This window comes from Rhipicephalus microplus, chromosome 6 (assembly GCF_043290135.1).
Source record: "Rhipicephalus microplus isolate Deutch F79 chromosome 6, USDA_Rmic, whole genome shotgun sequence".
Taxonomy (NCBI): domain Eukaryota; kingdom Metazoa; phylum Arthropoda; class Arachnida; order Ixodida; family Ixodidae; genus Rhipicephalus; species Rhipicephalus microplus.
Genome location: NC_134705.1, coordinates 187,998,307 through 188,021,225, shown reverse-complemented (window position 1 = coordinate 188,021,225; position 22,919 = coordinate 187,998,307). Strand labels below are relative to the sequence as shown.

Sequence of the window (22,919 nt, the reverse complement as noted above, 5' to 3'; positions counted from 1 at the left end):
CTTTTCTGCGCTGGCAATCAAGGCACGTCCGAACATAGTGTTGAACGGTTGCCGTCAGTCGTGGCCAGTAGTATTTCTGCCTCACTCTGCACAACGTACGCGTGTAACCCAGGTGGCCGGATGTTGGTTCATCGTGGCATGCCTGTAATACTTCGCTCCTTAGAGATGATGGGATGACGAGTAAGTAGTCGTTTCCGTGTGGCGTGAAGTTCATCTTATACAGGACGTCGTTGCGCAAGCAAAATGACGAAAGCCCTCTCGCAAACAGTCTAGGTACAGCTGAAGTGCGACCCTCTAAAAAACGTATTATGGGTTCTAGTTCGGGGTCGTCTCGTTGCAGCTGTGCGACCGTTGCCGTGTTTACAACTCCGACAAAGGCTGTATCGTCGTCATCTGCCGTCGCAGGTTCGTATGGCGCACGAGAAAGGCAATCAGCGTCTGAATGTCGCTTCCCCGATCTGTAGACCACCGTCATGTCAAATTCTTGAAGCTTCAGGCTCCAGCGCGCCAACCGTCCTAAAGGGTCTCTTAAATTCGTCAGCCAGCAGAGGGAGTGATGGTCGCTGACAACATTAAAAGGACGACCATACAGGTATGGGCGGAATTTTATAACCGCCCACACCACCGCAAGGCACTCTTTTTCCGTAGTGGAATAATTTTCTTCCGCACGTGAAAGAGTTCTGCTCGCGTAAGCAATTACTCGTTCGGCGCCATCCTGCCACTGCACGAGTACAGCTCCTAAGCTGACATTGCTAGCGTCGGTGTGCACTGTTGTCGGTGCGTCATCATCAAAGTGTGCGAGGACTGGTGGCTTCTGAAGGCGTTGCCGCAGCTCGTCGAATGATTTTTGCTGCTCTTCATTCCATACGAATGCGACGTCTTCTCTGGTAAGGCGAGTCAACGGCGAGGCAATGCGCGAGAAGTTCTCAATGAAGCGTCGGTAGTAAGCACACAGTCCTAAAAACCGTCTGACGGCCTTTTTGTCAGTTGGCGCTGGAAAATTCGTAACGGCAGCTATTTTTTCAGGGTCAGGCCGCACACCTTCACTGCTGACAAGATGCCCCAGGAACAGAAGCTCTTCGAAGCCGAAATGGCATTTTTCCGGCTTAAGTGTTAGTCCGGCGGAACGGATAGCTTGAAATACTGAGTGCAGTCGCCTGACGTGTTCGTCGAATGTGGCAGAAAATACGATGACGTCATCTAAATACACTAAGCACGTCTGCCACTTGAGGCCTGATAGTACGGTGTCCATTAGCCGCTGAAACGTTGCCGGTGCTGAGCACAAGCCAAATGGAAGTACCTTAAATTCAAAAAGGCCATCAGGTGTCACGAAAGCTGTTTTCTCCCGGTCTCTTTCATCGACTTCTATCTGCCAATACCCACTCCTTAGATCCATCGACGAGAAATAACGCGCGTGCCGTAGTCGATCGAGTGAATCGTCGATACGTGGAAGTGGGTAGACGTCTTTTTTTGTCACCTGATTCAGCTTGCGGTAATCCACGCAGAAACGTAAGGTGCCGTCTTTTTTCTTCACTAATACAACCGGCGAAGCCCAAGGGCTTTTCGACGGCTGAATAACGTCGTCTTCAAGCATCTGTCGCACCTGCTTTTCGATGGCTTCACGTTCTCGCGGAGCTACCCGGTACGGGTTTTGCCTGATGGGTCTGGTCATGTCGTCCGTTATAATTCGGTGTTTTGTCAGCGGCGTTTGACGGACCCTGGAAATCGAAGAGAAACAATCTTCAAACTTGTTAATAAGCTGCATGATACTTTGCTTCTGCGCCGGCAGCAAACTTGGGCCAATATCAACAGATAGAGGTGCAGGGGTGAGATCAGTTGAATTATCTTTTTCAAGAGTTAGGCAGTCTGTCATATCGGCGAGCTCTTCCACGTACGCGACTGTCATGCCCCTCGTTAGATGTCGACGTTCAGAGCTGAAGTTCGTAATGAGGACGTGTGTGTGTCCGCATTTTATGCTTACGACGCCTCTTGCGATAGATAAACCATGGCTGAATAGCAGTGTTGGAATTTGCTCGGCGATGTTTTCAGAATCGCTTGACGTGTCACATGTCACAGCCACGAGTGCACTCGACCGCGGTGGGATGGTCACGTCATCTTCGAAGACACGCAAAGGCTGACGTCGCTGGTCTGTACAGGGCACATCCGAAACTTGATCTGGGGCCGTCCAAAACGTAACCGATCTCTCAGGAATGTTGATAATGGCACCGTATTCCCGCAAGAAGTCCATGCCCAAGATCAGGTCTTTGCAGCACTCCGGTAAAATTACGAAAGTAGCGACGAAATCTGAACTGCCGATATTAATTCGAGCTGTACATTTGCCTGTCGGCGTCACCAATTGACCTCCTGCGGTTCTAAGGTTTGGTCCCGTCCATATTGTTCTTACTTTCTTTAGGCAGTCGGCGAGTTTACGGCTGATAATAGAGAAGTCCGCACCAGTATCTATCAGTGCTGTTATTGGGCGTCCGTCTATACTAATGTCTAGATTGGCGCTTACGATTTCCGTTGATGTCGGTGACGTCGTATCGTCCTTGGTATCGTGCGTCGTACGATCCGTGGTATCATTCGTCATATCACGTCGTAGAGAAGATGTTGGGGGTGTGTTAGCATCTCGACGGGCGGCAACCTTCCCCCCAAAGGTCGCAGCTGTTAGTTTCCCCGACGAGGGCTAGGAGATCTGCCCCGGACCACCTCGGAGTACCTGCGCTGCGGCGGCGAGTTCGGTGCAGGTGAAGGAGAGCGGGGTCGACGATACGGCACTTCGGGTTGCTGTGCTTGCGGGCCTGCACTGCTGTCACGGCGGTTATCGAAATAGGCACGAGGGGAGGTTTGTAGAAAGTTTTGATGTCTACGGTCACGGTACGGGCAATGGCGGAAAATATGGCCGGCTTCTCCGCAATGAAAGCAAAGTGGTCGACGGTGCGCCACAAGTCCGTCTTACGGATGAATGGTCAACTGGTGGGCATACCTTGCGACCAAGATGCAGATGTCGGCGGAGTGTACATTGGCGGCGCCGTTTGCATAGGCACGTTGGACTGTGGATACGGCTGCGGCGGATTGGGAGCTGGGGCCCACGGCTCGTTGTAAAGCTCTTGGCTCCCGTCACGATAAGCCAGTGGTGACGAGTTGTAGGACACTGGAGTGTGTCGACGGACAGCTGATGCGTAGCTCACAGACCGCTGGTCTGAGGGCGATTCGGGCAACGAAAATGCCTGGCGGAGTTCTTGCCGCACAATTTCTGCAACGCAAGCCATGGTATTTTCTTGCGGAGTCACAAGGAGGTTTCGGATCTCCTCCCGAATGACCTCACGAATGAGTTCGCGCAGAGAACACTCACTGCCGGCACTCAAAGGAGAGAGACTGGGGGATGTTTTGATTGGTTGGTCATGGTATCGGCGCCGTTGCTGCAGTGCTCGCTCGATTGTTGTAGCCTCTTTGACAAATTCGGCTACGCTTGTTGGTGGGTTGCGTAGGAGACCGGCAAACAGCTCTTCCTTGACGCCCCTCATCAGATGTCGGAGTTTTTTACCTTCAGGCATCTCGGGGTCGGCCCGGTGAAATAGGCGGGCCATGTCTTCCGCAAACATGGCGACGCTCTCGTTGGGTTTCTGTATGCGTGCCTCGATGAGCTTCAAAGCAGAATCACAGCGGTCGGTGTTTGCGAATGTCCCGAGAATTTGCTGCCGAAATTCTTCCCACGAAGACAGCGTTGACTCGCGGTTCTCGTACCACGTACGAGCGCTGTCTGCCAAAGCAAAGTAGACGCGCGATAGCTTTTGTTCAGTTGGCCAGCGGTTGGCTTTGGCGACTCGCTCATACTGGGCTAACCAGTCCTCGACGTCTTCATAAACCTCACCGTGGAAGGTCTCAGGAATTAGAGGCTGATCAACAGTAAGGTGTGAAGGCCCTCCGGTAGCCATTTCTCCCGGTACGGTGTGTTGCTGGAGAAGTTCGAGCGGGATCACCTCGGGACTAAGGCCTCGCTGTCGGCGACTGTAGCGGTGGACAGGAGTATCCACTGCAGGAACGGATTGCGGTGGTGGACTCGATGTGCTAGGGCGCGGAGGTGTCCCAAGCATCAGTTGGAGAAGTCCAGCACCTCCACCAATGTCGCTAGGTGAAAATAACAGAGTACAGGACGACGGTGCGACCAGAAAAACGAGGTCTGTATCAACAGAACAAAAGAGCAGCCACTTCGACTTCTTCTTTCTCAGAGGAATCGTGGGTGCTGTCCACGCTCATCACTTCGTCGTCCTTTGTCTTCTTGCCCGGCCTTTAGCCGTGACAATATATATATATATATATATATATATATATACCCCTCCTGCCGAAGCCGGGTGTTTTCAAGGAATGCTCACCGTTCCGAACGTGTGCAGGAAGGCGTTCCACAGGAAGTGGCGGAAGCCCGGTTCCTTCTGGTTGAAGTCTGTCGATACAACGCCTGGATGCACCGCGTTGCAGGTCACCCCTGTTAATACATACATACATACATACATACATACATACATACATACATACATACATACATACATACATACATACATCTTCATACATACATACATACGTACATACCTTCATACATACATACATACATACATACACACATTCATACATACCTTCATACATACATACATTCATACATACATACATACATACATACATACATACATACATACATACATACATACATACATACATACACATTTGGCGTGGGAGGCCCACTTGCTGAAGGCATTGACTAAAACACCGATTTTCATTGTTTTCGGGGCAAAACTTCCTTCATCAAAATATGAGACCCCCCTCCAAAACCCCTGCCCCCCCAATCTGACTACGGGCCTGCATACAATCTATTTGATGATACGCTCACGGTTCTCGTCAGGGCGGCATGTGTTATTGTGCACGTTGGTTGTGTATAAGAGGTTTCTCCCTATACATAGGTGACTGTTACAGCCGCCTATCATTTCAAAATATATATTCAACGCGTACAAGGTTTCACCCTATAGTTTACGGTTAAAGCCACGTTTCAAAGAAGTCGTTTATTAGTGGTAATGACCATCGCGCTTACCGGTTCCCTGGAGTTGGCGAGCCAGCTCGACGCTGAACAAGTTGAGCAAGAGTTTGCTGCTGGCGTACGTTGACTCGACGCCGGGATACTCGAAGCTGGCTCCTCCACGTGCGGCCGTCTCCAGCTGGTCCCACGGCACGCGGCCCAAGCGGTACAACGATGAAGTCACGTTCACCACGCGACTCGGTCCGCTCCGCTTCATTATGTCTGCGCGTGAGTTTGAGTCTGATTGCTTGGAAGTATAACAAACTAGGGTTCCCTGTGCGAAAACCACACCTGTGTACCGAACCTAGTGAAACCAGCAAACAATGAAGACGCGTAAGGTTTGGAAGAATAATAAGCTAGGGTTCCCTCTGCAAAAACCACACCTGTGTACCGAACCTAGTGAAACCAACAAACAGTGAAGATGCGTAAGGTTTGGAAGTATAATAAGCTAGGATTCCCTGTGCAAAAACCACACCTGTGTACCGAACCTAGTGAAACCAACAAACAATGAAGACGCGTAAGGTTTGGAAGAATAATAAGCTAGGGTTCCCTGTGCAAAAACCACACCTGTGTACCGAACCTAGTGAAACCAACAAACAATGAAGATGCGTAAGGTTTGGAAGTATAATAAGCTAGGGTTCCCTGTGCGAAAACCACACCTGTGTACCGAACCTAGTGAAACCAGCAAACAATGAAGACGCGTAAGGTTTGGAAGAATAATAAGCTAGGGTTTCCTGTGCAAAAACCACACCTGTGTACCGAACCTAGTGAAACCAACAAACAATGAAGATGCGTAAGGTTTGGAAGTATAATAAGCTAGGATTCCCTGTGCAAAAACCACACCTGTGTACCGAACCTAGTGAAACCAACAAACAATGAAGACGCGTAAGGTATAGACCTCGAGAGAGGCTAAGGTTTGTTGCAGCGGCCCAACCTCAAGTCGCTGCTCCCTCTTTTATGCCAATGTGTGGGGCTGACGTGCTTGCAGTACAAGTGCTTGCAGTACTTAAGAAATGCTTCGCATTCAAAAAGACAGTTGTTGCTTACAAACATCGCACACACTGTTCATTTGCATGTCAACAGAGTCGATTGAAAACAAAGAAAGCCAACAAGGAATATAAAAAATGAAGCCTTTCGTAAGGGTATAGAGTATAGTTTCTTGAGTGTTTAAGGCTCATATTGATCACAAGGTGCCCTTTGCATCTAAAAGCATAGCGTAAATTTTTGTCCTCCTCGGCGAAAACTTCGTTATCGTCAAATGTGAGTAGAGTACCGAGTATACTCTAAATTGTCAACAACTTTTTCTATACACCAAATTTTAAGGTGCTGCAGCAATGTTTTGTTGTTGTTGTTGTTTTTTTCATATATGCTGCAAATGAATGGATACTATCGCTACTCACCCAGCAGCAGATGGGTGAGTAGGAAAGGCCCGAGGTAATTGGTGGCCAAAGTAATTTCCACGCCTTCGCACGTCAGTCGCTTCTGCCGTGGCGCTGAAAAAAGAAAAGTCAATATATAAACTGCTAACAATACATACGAAGACGACCAAGTTTTAACTTGAACTGAAGCAAACTGGACAGTCCGTGAAAAAAGAAAGAAGTCTTCGAACTTTTTTGTGTGTGTTTTTACTTGGGAAGTGCTACATGAATTATCCTTGCTATAAATACATGCAAATTCTCTTTGGAAATCGATATGTTCTCATTGGAGAGTCACATAATCCCAAAAAGAATGATTGTGCCTTTGTAAAGGAGAGTAATGGACGTGCCAAGTCAAGATTTTTGTCAAAAGCGATAATGTTCATTTTTGAAGCAGAATCATTGTCTGTCGTGAGTCATGCAATGGTTCGTGTGCTTCAGAATAAGCCATAGTCCAAGGTATTAAGCCCGCCTATGTAAACCTTTCGCAGTACGTACAGCAAGCACTCTTTTTGCATGGCGAACGTCCCTTATCGAGCAACCTTCGGCGTTTCCGAGTGAATGGATTAACGTACTTTGCCCTTGACTGATTGGACGCGCACCTCAATACAATACGGTATACCTGCAACTTAGTTGTCGGGGTCGTGTGCAGCAATGCTTGTAGTGTGACGGTAATTGAAAGGAATCTTTTGTCATGAATTTCACTTCACCGCTGAGGCTTTCTGCTTATTTGCACACTCGGTTACAACATAAGGAGAAATTCCAGCTCCACCCACATAACTGCGGCACACTTTACCTTCGCATATATGAAAGACAGTCGTACTAGGAGGTTTCCTTTCGAACCGTAAGCACTTTATCTCAGATAATGCGAAAAACTCCGCATATTAAGAGTTAAGTTCGGTCGTTGCTACCTAAACATTACGTTTGGCCGAACAGTGATGTCAGCGTCCCTTAGAAAATTCACCAGGACCTTCAAGTTTCGAACCAACACGCGACACAACTGTGCGTCTCTATGAGAAAGTGTGAGAGTGAACCATCGAAACGTCTCGGGAGTGCTGGACGTCGCGAAAATGAATAAACGCTATTGGATGAAGCACTTGTGCAAATTCTTTGCGAGAGGGACGGAGAAGGCCGTGAGTGGAGAGAGAGACACAAGTTTAATTGAAACGGCAAGTGTAGGAGGAGGTCCATTCTCTCCCTTCGATGGTGGCTAGTGCTTGGGCCCTAGCGGCATCTTCGGCTTGCCTGGTCACTGCTGCTTGCCTGGTCCTGGATGTTCGAGCTAAGCAGCGCGGTCTCACACTGTTGCCGGTTCGGATATTCGATGTTCGACCCCTTCACGAGGTTGGGGCGCATTTTATATTAGGGTGACGTACCTGTGATCCCGGCGTTGTTGACGAGTACGTCGAGGCGCTCTTCGGTTGCGAGTAGCTCGTTCGCGAATCGACGCACCGAGCTGAGAGACCCGACGTCGAGCAACGCGAACTCGACCCTGTCGTTTCCGGTAGCCCGTCGAATGGCTTCGACGGCTGCACGTCCCTTGCTCTCGCATCGACACGCCACGATGACCCTGGCGCCGAGTCGCGACAGCTGCAGCGCCGTCTCGAAGCCGATGCCTTGAGTACGCGAAAGCAAAAAGAGAGGAGAGAGGGTGAGCTCAAGATTGGCTGCAGCAACTCGCAGGCATCGTGCACATTTCGCCAATGTCCTTCGATATTTCGCCGTCGCTCTGTTCGCTCTCAAATGCCCCAATAACGTGACATATTATTGTACATGCTTTTCAACGCAATGCTCGACACATATCACTGCCTTGCCGTCATAAAAAGACTATGAACATGCATACGTCAAAGAAAAACGAATGATAGGGGTTAAATCTTCAACAACCGTAGTGTTGAGCCGCCCACGGATCTCGGCAGAGTGATGTAAACCAAAAGGGCATCAGCCCCCCCCCCAAAAAAAAAAGCAAGCAAGCAAGAGACGGGGAATAAGAATAAAAGAGAGCCGGGGAGGTTGACTAGTGCTGAGCCCGGTAGGCTACCCTGCACTCGCGAAGAGAGCAGGGTGACCTTACAGAGGAGGATAGAAAAGTCGCCTCCACTCCTTCGCTTCTTTTCACTCGCCTGGCTGAACTTTAGGCTAACTAGGCTTAACTCTCACTTACACTTGGCTTATGCACTTGCCCTATCACGGAATGGCTATGCTGCGAATATCCTTGTGCAGCGGTTCGTTGGTGAGCAGGCGAAGCCTGTCCAATTTCTGTGGCGCGTACGTGCTTTAGTTGTAGACTGCTTCTGCATTTTTACTGGACAGTATGAGTGTCGGTGCATGCCAGATATCCTTATAGAACATACATTCAAACATCGTTGTGCCCGTATTATCCTGGTTTTGAGAGGCACGTTCGCTGTAACGCTGTACCTTTGCGACTCACGTCACCGCGCGTCAATCCAAGCGCTATATCGAGCCCCAGAAGTCTTGAGTCAAATCATCATCATCATCATCAGCCTGACTACGTCCACTGCAGGACAAAGGCCTCTCCCATGTTCTGCCAGTTAACCCGGTCCTGTGCTTGCTGCTGCCAGTTTATACCCGCAAACTTCTTAACCTCATCTGCCCACCTAACCTTCTGTCTCCCAGTAACCCACTTGCCTTCTCTGGGAATCCAGTTAGTTACCCTTACTTAAGTCGGATACGGGCAACACCACCTAGACTACTGTGAATAGTCTAGGTGGTGTTGATACGGGCCGCTAAACATATTCTCGCCAGCCACCATGCTCCCGCGGGCGGTGTGTTGCGCCACCGTGCAGTATATATAAACAATATTTCTCATAGGCTGCTGTTGCATACGTTCTGGCAGGCTACAGACTCACCGGCATTTCCTCCCGTGACGACCACAGTCTTGCCGCGCATGTCCACGGCGTCTTGCGAATCGGTCGTGCACTTCTCTGCCTTCTGTGTCTTTCGAGAGAGTGCCTTGAACATGAAGACGGTCGCGGTGACGCAGGTGATTACGACGAGCAGCACGAGTATCGCGGGAACACACCTGGTGCCGACCAGAAGCAACTCGTCTACGGCCACGAGGGTTGAATGACCCCTGTGAGAGGTCGAGGAGATAATGCCTAATTAGGAGGCGTTAAAGAACAACATGCTTCAATCAATCAATCAGTTTATTATCATGTCATAAAAGAATGTTACAGGGAGTAAAATGTACAGAAGAGGGTCCCAAAGTACAAGACTGCAACGGGACCCTCGGTGATCATTACAGATAATAAAAGCACAAGCAGCTGTTAGAATCGTAGAAGCAAAAATATACAAAGCAGAATGAAAACAAAAAGGCATGGAATCAAAAAACAAATAATACAGCATAAAACAACACAAACAGGATGATAGATCGCTTATTTAACAGGTACTCTTTTAATGAGTTTTTAAATGAAAATAAAGAAACTTTGCATTTAAGCCAAGTTGGCAAATTATTCCATATGGTGATGGTACAGAAGAGAGAAGATGATTTACCATAGTTAGTACGAACCTTAGGAAGTAAAAAGTTATTGTTAGCCGCGAACCTGGCCGTGTTAGTATTTACTAACATCTTAGGATCAATGAAAATAGCAGAAAGTTGATTTCTTATTTGTTTATGCAAAAACATAATTAGATTAAACCTGAATAGATAGACCTTCGCACACTTTAAGAAAAGGAATGTTCTATTCTTTTCAGTAACTCCAGCCCATGGTGCAAAATTATTCTTACACCGCGGCCACGACTATCCGGTGTGAGTATAGGATGATCCCCAATGAGAGTTGGCGGATTTCTTTTAGTACAGTCATGTGCATGTCAAGTTAGAACTCACCGAAAAGAGTAAAAGAAGAAAGTGACTTATATTGGACATGCTGCACATCTATTTGTATTGTGCACTGCGACGGAAGAAAACACGCTGAAGTTTAGTGTTTCACCCGCGACCAGTGCTTTTGAAAAGCTTAAACTCGAGCCGAATCTTCTTTGACTGTATTCATTGCGCCGTATAAATGGCACGCGTATCGGACACAGATTACTCTACCGCCTTGCTCATGCACTGAAATCGGTGTCTCATTAAACATAGCTTAAGGTTCTGACTTTGCACAAGAATTTTTTGTGATCTTTCCAGGCCAGTGAAGTGCAGTGTGGAAACGGTAGTTCTAATTAGCACATGCCTGTAGCGTGATTACTAGGCAAAATTTTACTAGAAACAAACAAACAAAAAACGTATACGTGAAGGCGAACACACTTATCTTACATCACTCGTTCGTTCGTTCGTTCGTTCTCTCGCTCACATTCATTCCCTTATACCCATGCACTATCTTTCACTATCTCTCCCTCTCACTCACTCACAAACCCATTCACTCACTCGTTAGCACTCGCTCATTATCGCCCCACTCGGTATCGCTCTCTTACTCTTTATATCTCACTCGCTCGATAACACACTATCACTCTTTCACACACTCGTTATCTATCACTCACTCATTCACTCACTTGCTCACTCACTAACGCACCAAATCACTCTCATTCATTCGCCAACACTCGCTATCACTATATCAATGTCCCTCTTACATGCTATCACTCGCTATCACTCGCTAGCTCTCGTTCAATCTTTCCCACTCACTCGCTCGCTGAAGCAGGAAGTAGGCGAATATTTGAACTTCTGCAGCTCGGCTGGCGCATCGAAGAGCAAATAAATCGCTTTCGTTTGATGGCCCAGGTCGTAAAGAAAAGTGTGTGACAGCGAGTAAGTGTAAATCAAACCACGAAATAAGGAAGCAAAGAAGGCGGCTGCCGTTCGAAACGATCAAAAAGAAAGCAATCGAAACGTCTGCCTATATAGGAATATACTCAGACACTAGGCAAACGAGGAAACGCAGCTCGCGAGAGGACGTTTTTCAGGATGTGTCGCTTTCTTATTTTCGTCACTGTGCAAATGAGGACCTCCGTCGAAAAGGCGCGAAATACCCCAATGCAGGCGTTTTCATTTTCATGTAGATGTCGACTGATGAAAATTTATTTAAAAAGTTCTCAATATACACGCTTAACTGTACATGTACAGCTTCTGCTTATGCCGGTTTATATATATTTCTATAGGCCCTTCTGACTTAATAAAAATCAGTCAGTGAGAACAACTGTAGTTCTTGAGATCGAGTACTTGAAAAAAAAATGGTTTACGTCTACGTCTTCGACTAATGAACTGAAATTCGATCATTATCTAACGCGCTGCTTCCGAAAAAAAAAGTTTCATAGAATATTTAGAATGACGGGTAGAGTGCACGTTCTCTATTATTGACGCGATAGTCTTTGATGCCTCATGAAAGTTGAAAATTGATCGGCGGCGTCGGCGGCGTCAGCACGATCGATGCACAAGATAATTATCGCGCCCTCACATGACATCACGAATGGCGTCATCATGATTTCCTCGTGAGGTCACTACGACACACGTTGACGCTATCAGATGACATTGTCGCTTGGTCATAAGTGACCCGATCACGGAGGCAGTGCACAATCAGGTAAAGCGCAAGAAGCTTGAATTGCTTCCGATCTTCGAGGCATTGCAAAAATGCGTTGAGTGCTGAATGCTTTTGAAGGGTGCCGGGAGAGGATCAGTACATCATTCGGATTCGGAAGAAAATTTCACATTCGAATCGTCATAGGCGAATAGGGAATGGACCCTGTGAGTTATCTGCAAATGATCAACATAAAGTACCCAATTAACACATATTACTACCAGGCAAGTGATTAACATGCAGTAATTAACCTAAATGTTAGGCACGATACGACACACATTGAAGCTCTCGCATTGTAACCGTTGAGTTCGCGAAACACGCGAACTTGGAATAAAATTTAAAATGCGCACGTCAACTTGGAACTATGTGCCATCGAAATTGCGTGAAGAAATGCGCTGTTGTTCCGGATGCTTACTTTGACGAAAATGAGCATTTTAAAATTCTTTTCTGCTTGCTACCCATGCTACGCAGTTCCTCGTGTTTCACAACGGTGGCGCTGCCATGCGTTTTTTTTTTATTCGATGCGAACTCTTTATAGGATTCAGTCTTACCGAAATTTCACTCGGCCAGCATGATCACTCGGACCCGCATTTACCGAAACTCTACTCACCCCTAATTCCAGTCAAAGAGTAGACTTGCTGCGAAGGAAACTCACGTGATCTACCTGTCCGTGGCCAATCAGGATCTGCCTATCCGTGTCGTAGAATCACGCATTGTGAAACTAATAGGAGATGGCGTTGGCAAGCGCTTTTCGAGCACCTTAACATACGCGTGAGACCCTTCTGTGCCTCAGTGTCTCCGCTTAGCGTGGTATGTAGAAGAAGGAAAAAGCGATTCTGCGCGCCGCTGCACTGTTGGCATTATCATAATGGGCCGCCAAACGCCGACTCATTCGCTAATGCGCGGGGGGGGGGGGGTAAATTTTTCCTTAAGCCATTGCATTCGCCTGAACGTACGTACGTGCTCGAACTATAGTGATAGTTGCGGCGTATCAATGTTGTTTGGTGAGACAAGTTATGCTACTATAAGTACGAGAGAAGGGAATCTTGCGGGTTCATTTGTAAATGACGGCCAATAGATAATGAAACCATGGAAGCTGTACTGAACGTTAATCGTACTTATTTATTTATTTATTTCACAATACTGCAGGCCAATGTGCTGGCCCAAGCAGGAGTGGATACATCAAAACGTAATTGTAGAAAACAACAGACAACAATACAAAAGAAACAAAAGGTTAAGAAAGAAGGTGACGCTCAAGGTCACCAAGAAACTTATTAGAATGAAAGATGTCACACGGCAAACAATTCCAGTCATCGACAGTTCTAGGAAAAAAAACTATATTTAAAAGCATTTTATCGGACAAAAATTGGGGTTAGAGCATGTTCATGACCATGACGAATGTTTACATGGTCATGACCATGACGAATGTACTTATTTCAATTCGTGGTGAAACAAGCGAAATATGCACGAGGACTTAGTAAGGACACAGGTGCATGTTGCGCTTGTTCCGTCATGAACCTATACCAACGTGCCCAACTGGCCGTAATCCTAATTGTTTTAATTGTATTGTGGTAATTGCGGTGTAAATTTGAACAAATTAAAGTGATTGAAAAGACAACCAGGCGCCGGCAAAGGAGCGAAGCCGCAACCTTCGGATAACCTTCCCGATGCTTCACCATTTGCTTAAAGGTATTTGCTTTCGGGATAGTTAGTGCCGAGGAGGTTTAAAAAAAGTTACTGGAGTGGAAATTGTCGCCCACGAGTGAACTCATGCCAACCATAAAATGGTGGCTGTGGCATCCATATTACTAGGGGCATGATGAGCTGTTCACGTTCAGCGATTGAGAAGGAGCGTTTTCCTCGCACGCCCAACGAGTTTAACGTGGCAACCTTTTAGGGTCGAATAGTGCTCAAAGTGCGTCTTTGAGTCACTAGTTTTTTTTTTCTTTGGTAAACCTCAAATTGAAGGCAAATTTCATTGAATATTAAATCACCAATACTACACTCTGCAGATTATTTTTTTGACACAACTATCTTTTAATTTATAATTAACGTAATTTTAGACTAACAAATCAAAGCCACTTGATCTATGAGTGGGCACCACCAAAAAATAGCATGTTTTTGAGATCTTTGGAGGGCGAAAGCTGGCTGCCAAATACTGCTGCCAAAGCATAGCGGGAGCTTCCACTCCAGCAATTTTTTTAATACCTCCTTGGTTCGCATATATAACCACTTAACAAAATGCGAAATTTTCGTGGGTGGTTTAAACCATGGTGTGGTTTAAACGCCGCGATCCATTTCCCGGCTAGTTAATTTCAGAATAGATGGAGTCCTGACGCGCGTTTTTATGGAAATGGTTTCTACTTGAGAGGTACACAGATCGTCTTACCAGGTGCGCATGCACCTCATAGTATATATTTCATCGCTATTGTGCTTTTCGGGAGTGAAGGGGATACAAAGCTGGGCAAGTTAGCGTATATACAGTTCGCTACCAACGCGAACGAAAACACGATCCTTTTTGATCACTGGATGGACAACAACAGGCACCGCAGAAACACTGCTTCCTTTCATACGCGATGCAGGCCTCGCAGCACGCATGTACAACGCACACGACACAAACATTATGCCTTGAGGACAAGTCCGCGTCGCAAATGTGAAAAGAGAAAGAGAGAGGTACAAAAAACGCATGAGAAGACCGACGATGTTTATGTCGTGTCTACACGCCTCTCTTTGTCAACGTACATTTTTTATAACTTCTTTTTTTTCATTTGCTGCAGTGAATCCCCACGAAGCGCTGCGTGGTTTTATTTACGTACAAGCCAGCTTTTTTCCAGTCATGAGCGAAGTTCTAATCGATCCCGCGCCAGAGAGCACTAACAAGAGAATAAACGAGCCTGATGATGGCAGCAAGAGAACCAATGCGAGGGCGTATTGCTCGGAGAGACAAGAAAATTTATTACTAAGGAAGAAATCAAGACAAGGCATGTTAAGAATGAACGAGACACGGCGTCCAGCCATTCTCTTTCTCCCTTTCCCTCTTTATCTGTCTCTCTTTCAATTGTCCCAGAAGCCAAGATCTCCTTGCATGGTACGGCGAGCATCGTCGCTGCAACCGGTTTGTTCTCTCGTATAGAACTCGCAGCTTTCCAAATTTAGCGTCGCAGACTCCATGCAGCAGTTGGGGGGAGGGTACGTACGTGGAGGTCAACAAACGATGGGGTGAAAAGGAAAAAAACAAAAGCGTCGGAGAAAATATTTGTTTTTGGTTATTTCTTGCTGCATTTGTTTTGTCGCTACTTGGCCAGGACCGGTTGATACCACCGATCGCCCGCCCCTTTTAGGGCCGGTAACATTTTTATCATCCTGCACCACCATCACTGAGAAATGATAAAAAAATATCGTCTAGACTCAAACGTTAGATTTTTATCGGGTATGTATGTTATGACGTGTTAGTTGACACGGCTCAAGGCCTCGGAATCGAATGGGTGATGCGCGCACACACCTGATTACGATGATAATGACACACGGTGACGATGAGGACACAGAGACACACATATGATGATGATTATGATAACAAAGATGAGCAAGATACAGATAAGAGATGCCCATAATATATGTAGCATGTCAGTCATCCTCAACCGGCGTCCGCTCCCCGGTCGGGGATGACTGACGACCGACCGGGCCGATAGATTGCGCCCTATATAGATGATAACGCCGACAGTTCTTTCGTCGCAGCTAAGCGTTGTCAGGCGTCAAGTGAGCAGTTATAGAACATTATCAGTTTGTTTTGTGCCTCACAAAGAGTAAAGTTCCGGGATTTCGCTAGGCAGTGGTCGCATTAGTTTCTCCCTTGATGAGAGTTTACTCACAAGAGTGGAAGCTTGGGCTAGTTGGTGCGTAGTCATATTTGCAAGATGTTTCAGCGCGCGAACAAAGGAATAAGGACAGGGTAGACAGACAGAGCGCTCTCAGTTTCTGTCTACCCTGTTCTTTTTCCTTTGTTCGCGCGCTGAAACATCTTGCAAATATGAGAGTTTACCATCGCGATTGATCGGGTAGAGAGAGAGAGAGAGAGAGAGAGAGAGAGATTTTACTAGGAGTAGGCATGGGGGTTGGATCAACGTTATTAGGTACTTCGTCGGGTGATGTAACCGTGGGTTTGATGGCATCCCAACGTTGCCACCAGTTTATGTAGTCGGGGGTCTGCCCAAAGGGCCGGTGCTAGCCCAAGTCTCGGTGGGAAGTCGATGAGAGGAGCCCGGAACTATTAATTGTAAAGTTTATTTACATTAATTACGGGTACTGTGTAACTACAAGATGGTGTAGCATCATAGAAGCTCTCGATGGAAGCTTCTGGGAGCGTCTCGGCACTCGTGTTTTATGCACTGGTCTTTCAGGATTTCCAATGAAAATGCCGTTTTCTCCTCCGCCCCCAAAATGGGAAGGTTAAACAGCGCCTCATTTGCTATCCTCAAAAAAGGGAAGAGGCACGCCCAGTTTGGTTCCATGGCGAGGGAGAAAAAAAACGCCAGGCCTGCGTGGAAGGCGCAGCACAGTACACAGCGAAAGTTATAGAAGAGCGGCCTTCCAGAGCCTTTATTCTAAACACTCATTGGGTGACTGCTGCGAGCACAGTTGCTTCATGCCCACTACGGCATTAATAATAGGAATTTTATGGTTGTAGGTCGGCATTGGCTGTTCTATTTTTCGCCATTCTTCTGAGAATCGTGGTATCCGCTGAATTATTGCGAGGCATATTGTGCCAACTGTTCATGCAGTGGCTGACGACGATGATGCATTATGGCTGAATTAGGTATGCGCCACAGTTAATAGGGGAACGAGAAGAAGCTTTTGTAATCGGTTGGAGCATTGGACGACCCACTCGTTACGCTATTCGCATTGTGCGACGACTGGTTGTTCTTTCGCTGTTTTAAAACGCTTTATAAGTCGTATTAACGCGATTGCTTTACCGACATCAAGCCTGCCTAAGGCGAGTTCGCCAACAAGTCCCGAGCACCGGCGTGGCTCAGAGGTAGAATACTGGACTGGCACCCAGCGGACCCGGGTTCGAGCCCCACTGTGTCAGTGGGCTTCTTGCTAATTTCGCGTGATCTGGTTACGGACATCGGCGGCGGCGGCGGCGGACAACTACGGCGCTGCGCGAGACCTGAGTTGTAATCTCATAACAGCTTTCGCTGTAAAACACAGCACAATACCCCATGCGCACGTCACAGCAGAACGCAAAGACGTTGGGTCCTACGCGCAGATCCACTCCAAGCGCAGTTATTAGTGCGCGGCGCCGGGCAAGCCAAGGTATGTGGAATAATGGAGGCATGAATGCACCAGGAAAAACGTGGGAAGGGCACCCGAACACGGATCCCAGACGATTGGCGTATCGACCGGTGCGACGTAGAGAGGACCACCCTTTCTAAGCCGTTTTGACTGTAAGCAGCCCTTCTTATTCCATCAGTCGGTCGGGCACGTTCAAAGGGGAGACGACTGCGTTGCGAATTTCAAAGTATACAGCTGTCGTGTTGTCGTCGCTTTTTGGCGCATCTGGGAGCGCTGCCCCGGAACAAATCAAGGTAGGCTCTGCCCCAACGTTTCATGCGTCCAAGCGGCGCCAAACAAGGCAGGCCGATCATAAAAACGAGATTCGTTTGTGCGTTCTGTCCCGCTGCTCTGCACGGGAAAAAGAATTCACATCATATATCCACGGTTTTAATGATGAGTGGGGCGAAGCGTCCGTTAGTCGGTCGGTCCATCTATCCATCCATCCATCCATCCATCTATCCATCCATCCAGCCATCCTTCTGTCTGTCTGTCTGTCTGTCTGTCTGTCTGTCTGTCTGTCTGTCTGTCTGTCTGTCTGTCTGTCGATTATATAAAATCGTCAACTATACGAAAGCCGTGAATGCCATCTAGTGACATTTCCAGACATATGCACACATCGCCCTCTAGTGGGCAATCCTTAAAGCTAATTAGAAGTGGCATGACCGGAAAAGACAAGTATCACGCGCGTGCCGCTCCTCTAGTCCGGCTGTGGAAGTGGCTACTACAAGATATTACGAGGGAACAACCCACAAACTAAAGATCTTCGCCTCTAAAAAGGGAATTGATAAAAAGAGTGGCCATGATGACGATGAGGACATGAAAATGTGACGCGTATGCACAATAACAACGTAACGCGCTGCAGCACCAGAAGTCTGCGAAGCGAAGTCGTGAAGGGCCTGACAGTCTTCTCGTGGTGTTCACCTGCTGAAATGACATATTCATCTTTAAAATGAAATGGGCGCGTTTTAGGCGCCTCCTGCATGTACTAGCCACCTGTAGTTTTAGTCCGTGGAATGTACGCTGGATGGTGGTACTTGCTTGTGATGAATATACCATGAAAAGATCTGAGATGGCAGTACTTGGCGTGTTCACTAGAAGGGCGGACGGACAGACCGACAGACACAAGCAGCTGGATGGGCGGGCGGACAGACAGATGAACAGACCGACAGAATCAGACGGATGTAAGCACGGACAGACCAACGTGTGAAAGCACGGACGGGTGGACGCGCGGATAGACGGACGGACGGAAGCATGCATGAACGTATGGACACATGGACGGACGCACGGACACTTCGCCCCACTCATCATCATTCACTCCGTGGATGTGCTGTGATTTCTTTGAACCACGGTATCACTGGCCGTTTTAACGAAAAGCCTACTGGTACGATGCTAACGTTAATCACGGCCGGACTCGATGCTCCTTCCGCACGCTCCGGAGAAGGAGTCGGAGCGCCGGAGAAGGAGTCGAGTCCGGCCGTGCGTTAATATTAGCCACCGTACCTCACCAAGTTGCACCATTGGCCGTTGCCACGTTTTAGATATTCGTCCTGTCGGATTATTTGAAACTTCGAACATTGGAGACTCGAAAATTGAATCCAATCATTTCACTGGTTAATATTTTATTGGAAACTCGGATATGCTCATAACCGTCGACGGGATAGCAACTTATACGCAACCTGTGTCGGAGCCCCCTATTCCCTTTGAAGCTACAATAGTCACGTATGCCCAATGACTTTAGAATAAAATAAGCATGTAACCTACATGTCCACTTCATATTTCAGCTTTTAAACACGTATAATTATACCTATGTCCTCAATCCTTGTTTCTTATGTCGCTCCCCACTTGTTCTACTTTGGAGGCCCGCTCTGATATAGTGTTATTAGCCCGCTCGAGCGGTTGCGCGCAGCGCCTATATGCAATGATGATCTCTTGGCGACACGTCTTTTGAATGAGAGGCCCACGGGACGGCTTTTTTGCTCTCCCATAGTAGAGAACCAAGTACTCTAAATCGTTAACCATTCTTTCGAGACACGTGTGTAAGAGTGAAGCCAACGGTACGGTTTTATGCTCTCCCATAGTAACTCGTACTCGCAATCGTTACCCCCTATCTTCTTAACACACACGAACAGGCAGATACTGCTGCGCGGGCAGCTCTTGAAGGAACACGAGAAGTCATACCACTTTCGCGGACCGATACTGCCAGTAATCTTTGGCTACTAGTGCGTGAAGTCACGTTTTCACTATGGTTCCCACCAAGCAACGAGACGAAACGTCAACACCATCTGTCCTTTTTGATGGCTCTCCGCATGCCCACTGGGCTCGACCGAAGAGAAGCCACCCTTATTCATCGCTTATGGCTACGAGTGAATTTACAAAATCTTATTCCCTTTTCGTAGGAATGGCCAACAACGCTCCCTGCGATGCCTGTCATTGCGAAGAGACGCTACACCACATCCTGTGCGACTGTCCGTTGTATGACATCCAGAGACAGTCACTGGTGCCCGTTTTTGCGCGCATCGACAACAGCCAAATGTCTGTGGACACTATTCTGTCAAGTGCCCGAGAGAAGACATTGCAACAGAAGGCGACAAAAGCTCTGTTGAAATTCCTACGCGACACGGACTTGAACAAGCGGCTGTAACAGCAATGTCACGCACCGAGAAAGACAAGACTGGACAATGACTGAGTGTGCGCGCGTATGCTGGCGAATGTGCTGTGTTTATCTCTCTTCCTTCTCTGCTCTCTATTTTTTATCTCTCCCATCCCCCTCCCATGCGCAGGGTAGCAAACCGGCTGCCTATAGGCTGGTTAACCTCCCTGCCGTTCTTTTCCTCCTATTTTCCTTCCTTCTTTCTCACCCGCACTTTGCGGTGTGCTGAATTTTCGTCTAAGTGGCCTCACTACGTGTGAGGCCCAATCGCTGGCCTTCAGCTCTCCCGTAGTAGTGGAGTACCAACTACTCTAAATCGTTGACCACCTTTAGGAGTGAAGCTCCTTAAGGCGCGTGCTGCGCGTCCCGTCGTAATTGCATGTAAAGCCACCTCTCGTCAGCTTGAACCGGCCGTAGATTGATTTATCGATAGGTGGGGTTTGACGTCCCAATACCACCATTTCATTATGAGAGACGCCGTAGTGGAGGGCTCCGGAAATTTCGACCACCTGGGGTTCTTTAACGTGCACCCAAATCTCAGCATTTCCGCCTCCATAGCAAATGCAGCCACCGCAGCCGGGATTCGAGCCCGCGACCTGCGGGTCAGCAGCCGAGTACCTTAGCCACTAGACCACCGCGGCGGGGCCTTGAACCGGCCGTAGACGGCGGCACTTGTACATACAACGAAATTGATATTCGTTGAAAAATGCAAATGGTACTATACCAGAGGACGTTACTTGTAGTATGATAAATAATAAAAAAATTGCAGCATACCCATGTGTCACAAACGACTGCAATTTCAGTCTCGTCCGCACGGCCCATCGTCCAAGGAAGGGCGCTTTTGTGTTGGGAAGATGACATCTGGCGACTGGTGACACAGCGGCGGCGGCGCCGCGTATTCCCTGCACCTTTACCGAAAGGAGAGACATGTGTTCGAGGAAAAATAAATAGCCTCGAAAGGGGACGGGACGTCCCGAAAGAGTTTGGACTGCTTTGAAATTCGGCAGTTGACGTGCAACCAGCAAGAAGCGTGGCCGTTGGGGTCGCGAGGCTCGCGTAGGCGGCGAGCATGGAGTGACCCGCGCAACGTATTGAGACGGCTGCAATACCGGGCATCCTCGTCGTTTACTAAGCTGACGAGATCTTCAGCGGCACCCATCAACTCCAATACGTGTACCAAGAGCTGGCCTGGTCCGTATGGAACTTTATATTGTAGTTTTTTGCAACTGCTATTTTATTACATATACCCAGCTTGAATACCTTCTTTAGAAAACCGGCTAACTCTGAGTGGACGGGGCGAAGTCCTAATGGCAAAACTACAAATAAAATATCTTTATTCTGTGTGCACACCCAAGCATTGTACAGGATGTAGCAGTTGGCAAGATCCTATACAGCGACCCTAGAATATTAAGAGTTCGTATTCACCTAGATTTTTTAAAAAAAAGTAACAGCTCTGCCGCAAAGGCCAAACACAAACTATGAATGCGATAGCAACAAATTGGAAGCTCGCGCGAAGAATGGCAAGCAGATCGAAACGTACCCCATGTTTCTCCCGCACGAATGACGCACGAAACGTACTCACAGGTACAGATGGACATGAATGATCAGCGTCTGAGTTACTTTGCTGTGTCTGAAAAGCACGCCATTTTGCAAACCGAGAATCTGCAACCAGTGCAGTGACCTTTGTGCGCCCAGTAACTGCAACACTATAACAAAATTGTCCCGGTGAAAGCCCAATGCATACGATTGTCCGCACCGCGAGATAAGCGGGAGCACGCGTGAGCGTCCACCCTGCCCCCTCTCAGTGGGGCAAAGTACGCGTGGGAGATGAGAGTGCGCGCCGCCGCATCGTGACGATCTGGCGACGCTAAAATCCCTGGATATTTGTAGGAAAGTACCGCAATCCTTTTAACCAAGCCACCGCACCACGCACCCTCCTCTCCCGCCTCTCGGGCCGCCACGAGCATCGCACCTGTTATCAGCGTGACATAACATGCTTGATATCACAGTAGCGTGAGCCGAGTTATAGGGCCGGCGCCCGCGCGGTGGCCGTTCGGGAAAGGATATAGATAAGGTTTTGACACTTGGGAGAGAAGGGTTGGACACTTTGGAGAGGATATGGAGGAGAGTGTCGGTACTTTCTAGGCGACGCACGCTCATTGCGCCATCTCACTGGGAATGCTGAAAACACTATAGTCACCCCCCCGCCCCTCCCAGATGCGCATCACCAGCGGTAAGTGGTAGTTATAAACAGCTTGCGTTTGAGCGTTGGAGAAGGTGCTCCTTCGTGGCTCAGTGGCTAACGCCTGAGTGGCTAACGGCGGCAAATTCTAGCTGAGAGTGTCCACATATTTGCTATCGCAATAAAGAACGCTACATGAGTGTTCCTTTAAGCATTGTTACAGAAATAACATGTTTAGTGAACTTGTGCTCCAACTCGCTAAGCAACAAGTCCTTCTAGAGAACCCTGCGCACGCCTGTTATCCACGGAAGCAAATACAAAAAGAACCAACCCATATCGTTTGAAATGCTCCTTTGCAATTGTTTACGGAGGCTTTGTTTCACAAGGAAAAAAAACCAGAGGGAGAGAAAGATGAAGGGGAAAGGGAGATAAGAAAGAAAACAGATTGTTCCCGTCGACCATGACCATTTTTCGTTTCTTTCATTCATTTTATTTGTTTGCTTGTGTGTCTCTGATAGCGTCCACAAACCACGTGCACTCTGGCGAGACTATGTAATGGCGTTAACCAGCGCAATGCCCAAAACAAAAACAAACAAAAAAAGGCCACGCCGTTGGATGCTTCCTGTTATTCAGGATCATGCAAGAGCCTCATTGAGTGGCATTCTTTCCCGAAACACGCGATAACTTGCACACAGCACGCAAAACAGGAAGCCTTGGTAACTTCACGGGATTGTCCAAACAGACATAT

General features: G+C 47.8%; 1 protein-coding gene across 3 annotated transcripts in view; it reads right to left on the bottom strand.

Moving 5' to 3' along the window:
* LOC119167895 (retinol dehydrogenase 12) overlaps positions 1 to 22,919 on the bottom strand; it is a 159,527-nt gene that overhangs the window by 2,353 nt on the left and 134,255 nt on the right. Inside the window, exons 4-8 of one of the 3 annotated variants that reach the window (XM_075867259.1) lie at positions 9,351 to 9,574; positions 7,860 to 8,099; positions 6,469 to 6,561; positions 5,084 to 5,290; positions 4,377 to 4,486 (exon numbers count right to left, since the gene is read on the bottom strand). In XM_075867259.1, the coding sequence (XP_075723374.1) occupies positions 4,377 to 4,486; positions 5,084 to 5,290; positions 6,469 to 6,561; positions 7,860 to 8,099; positions 9,351 to 9,574 (874 nt within the window). The remainder of the gene's footprint in view (positions 1 to 4,376; positions 4,487 to 5,083; positions 5,291 to 6,468; positions 6,562 to 7,859; positions 8,100 to 9,350; positions 9,575 to 22,919) is intronic. The other 2 variants (XM_075867261.1, XM_075867260.1) reach the window with 2 other exon arrangements.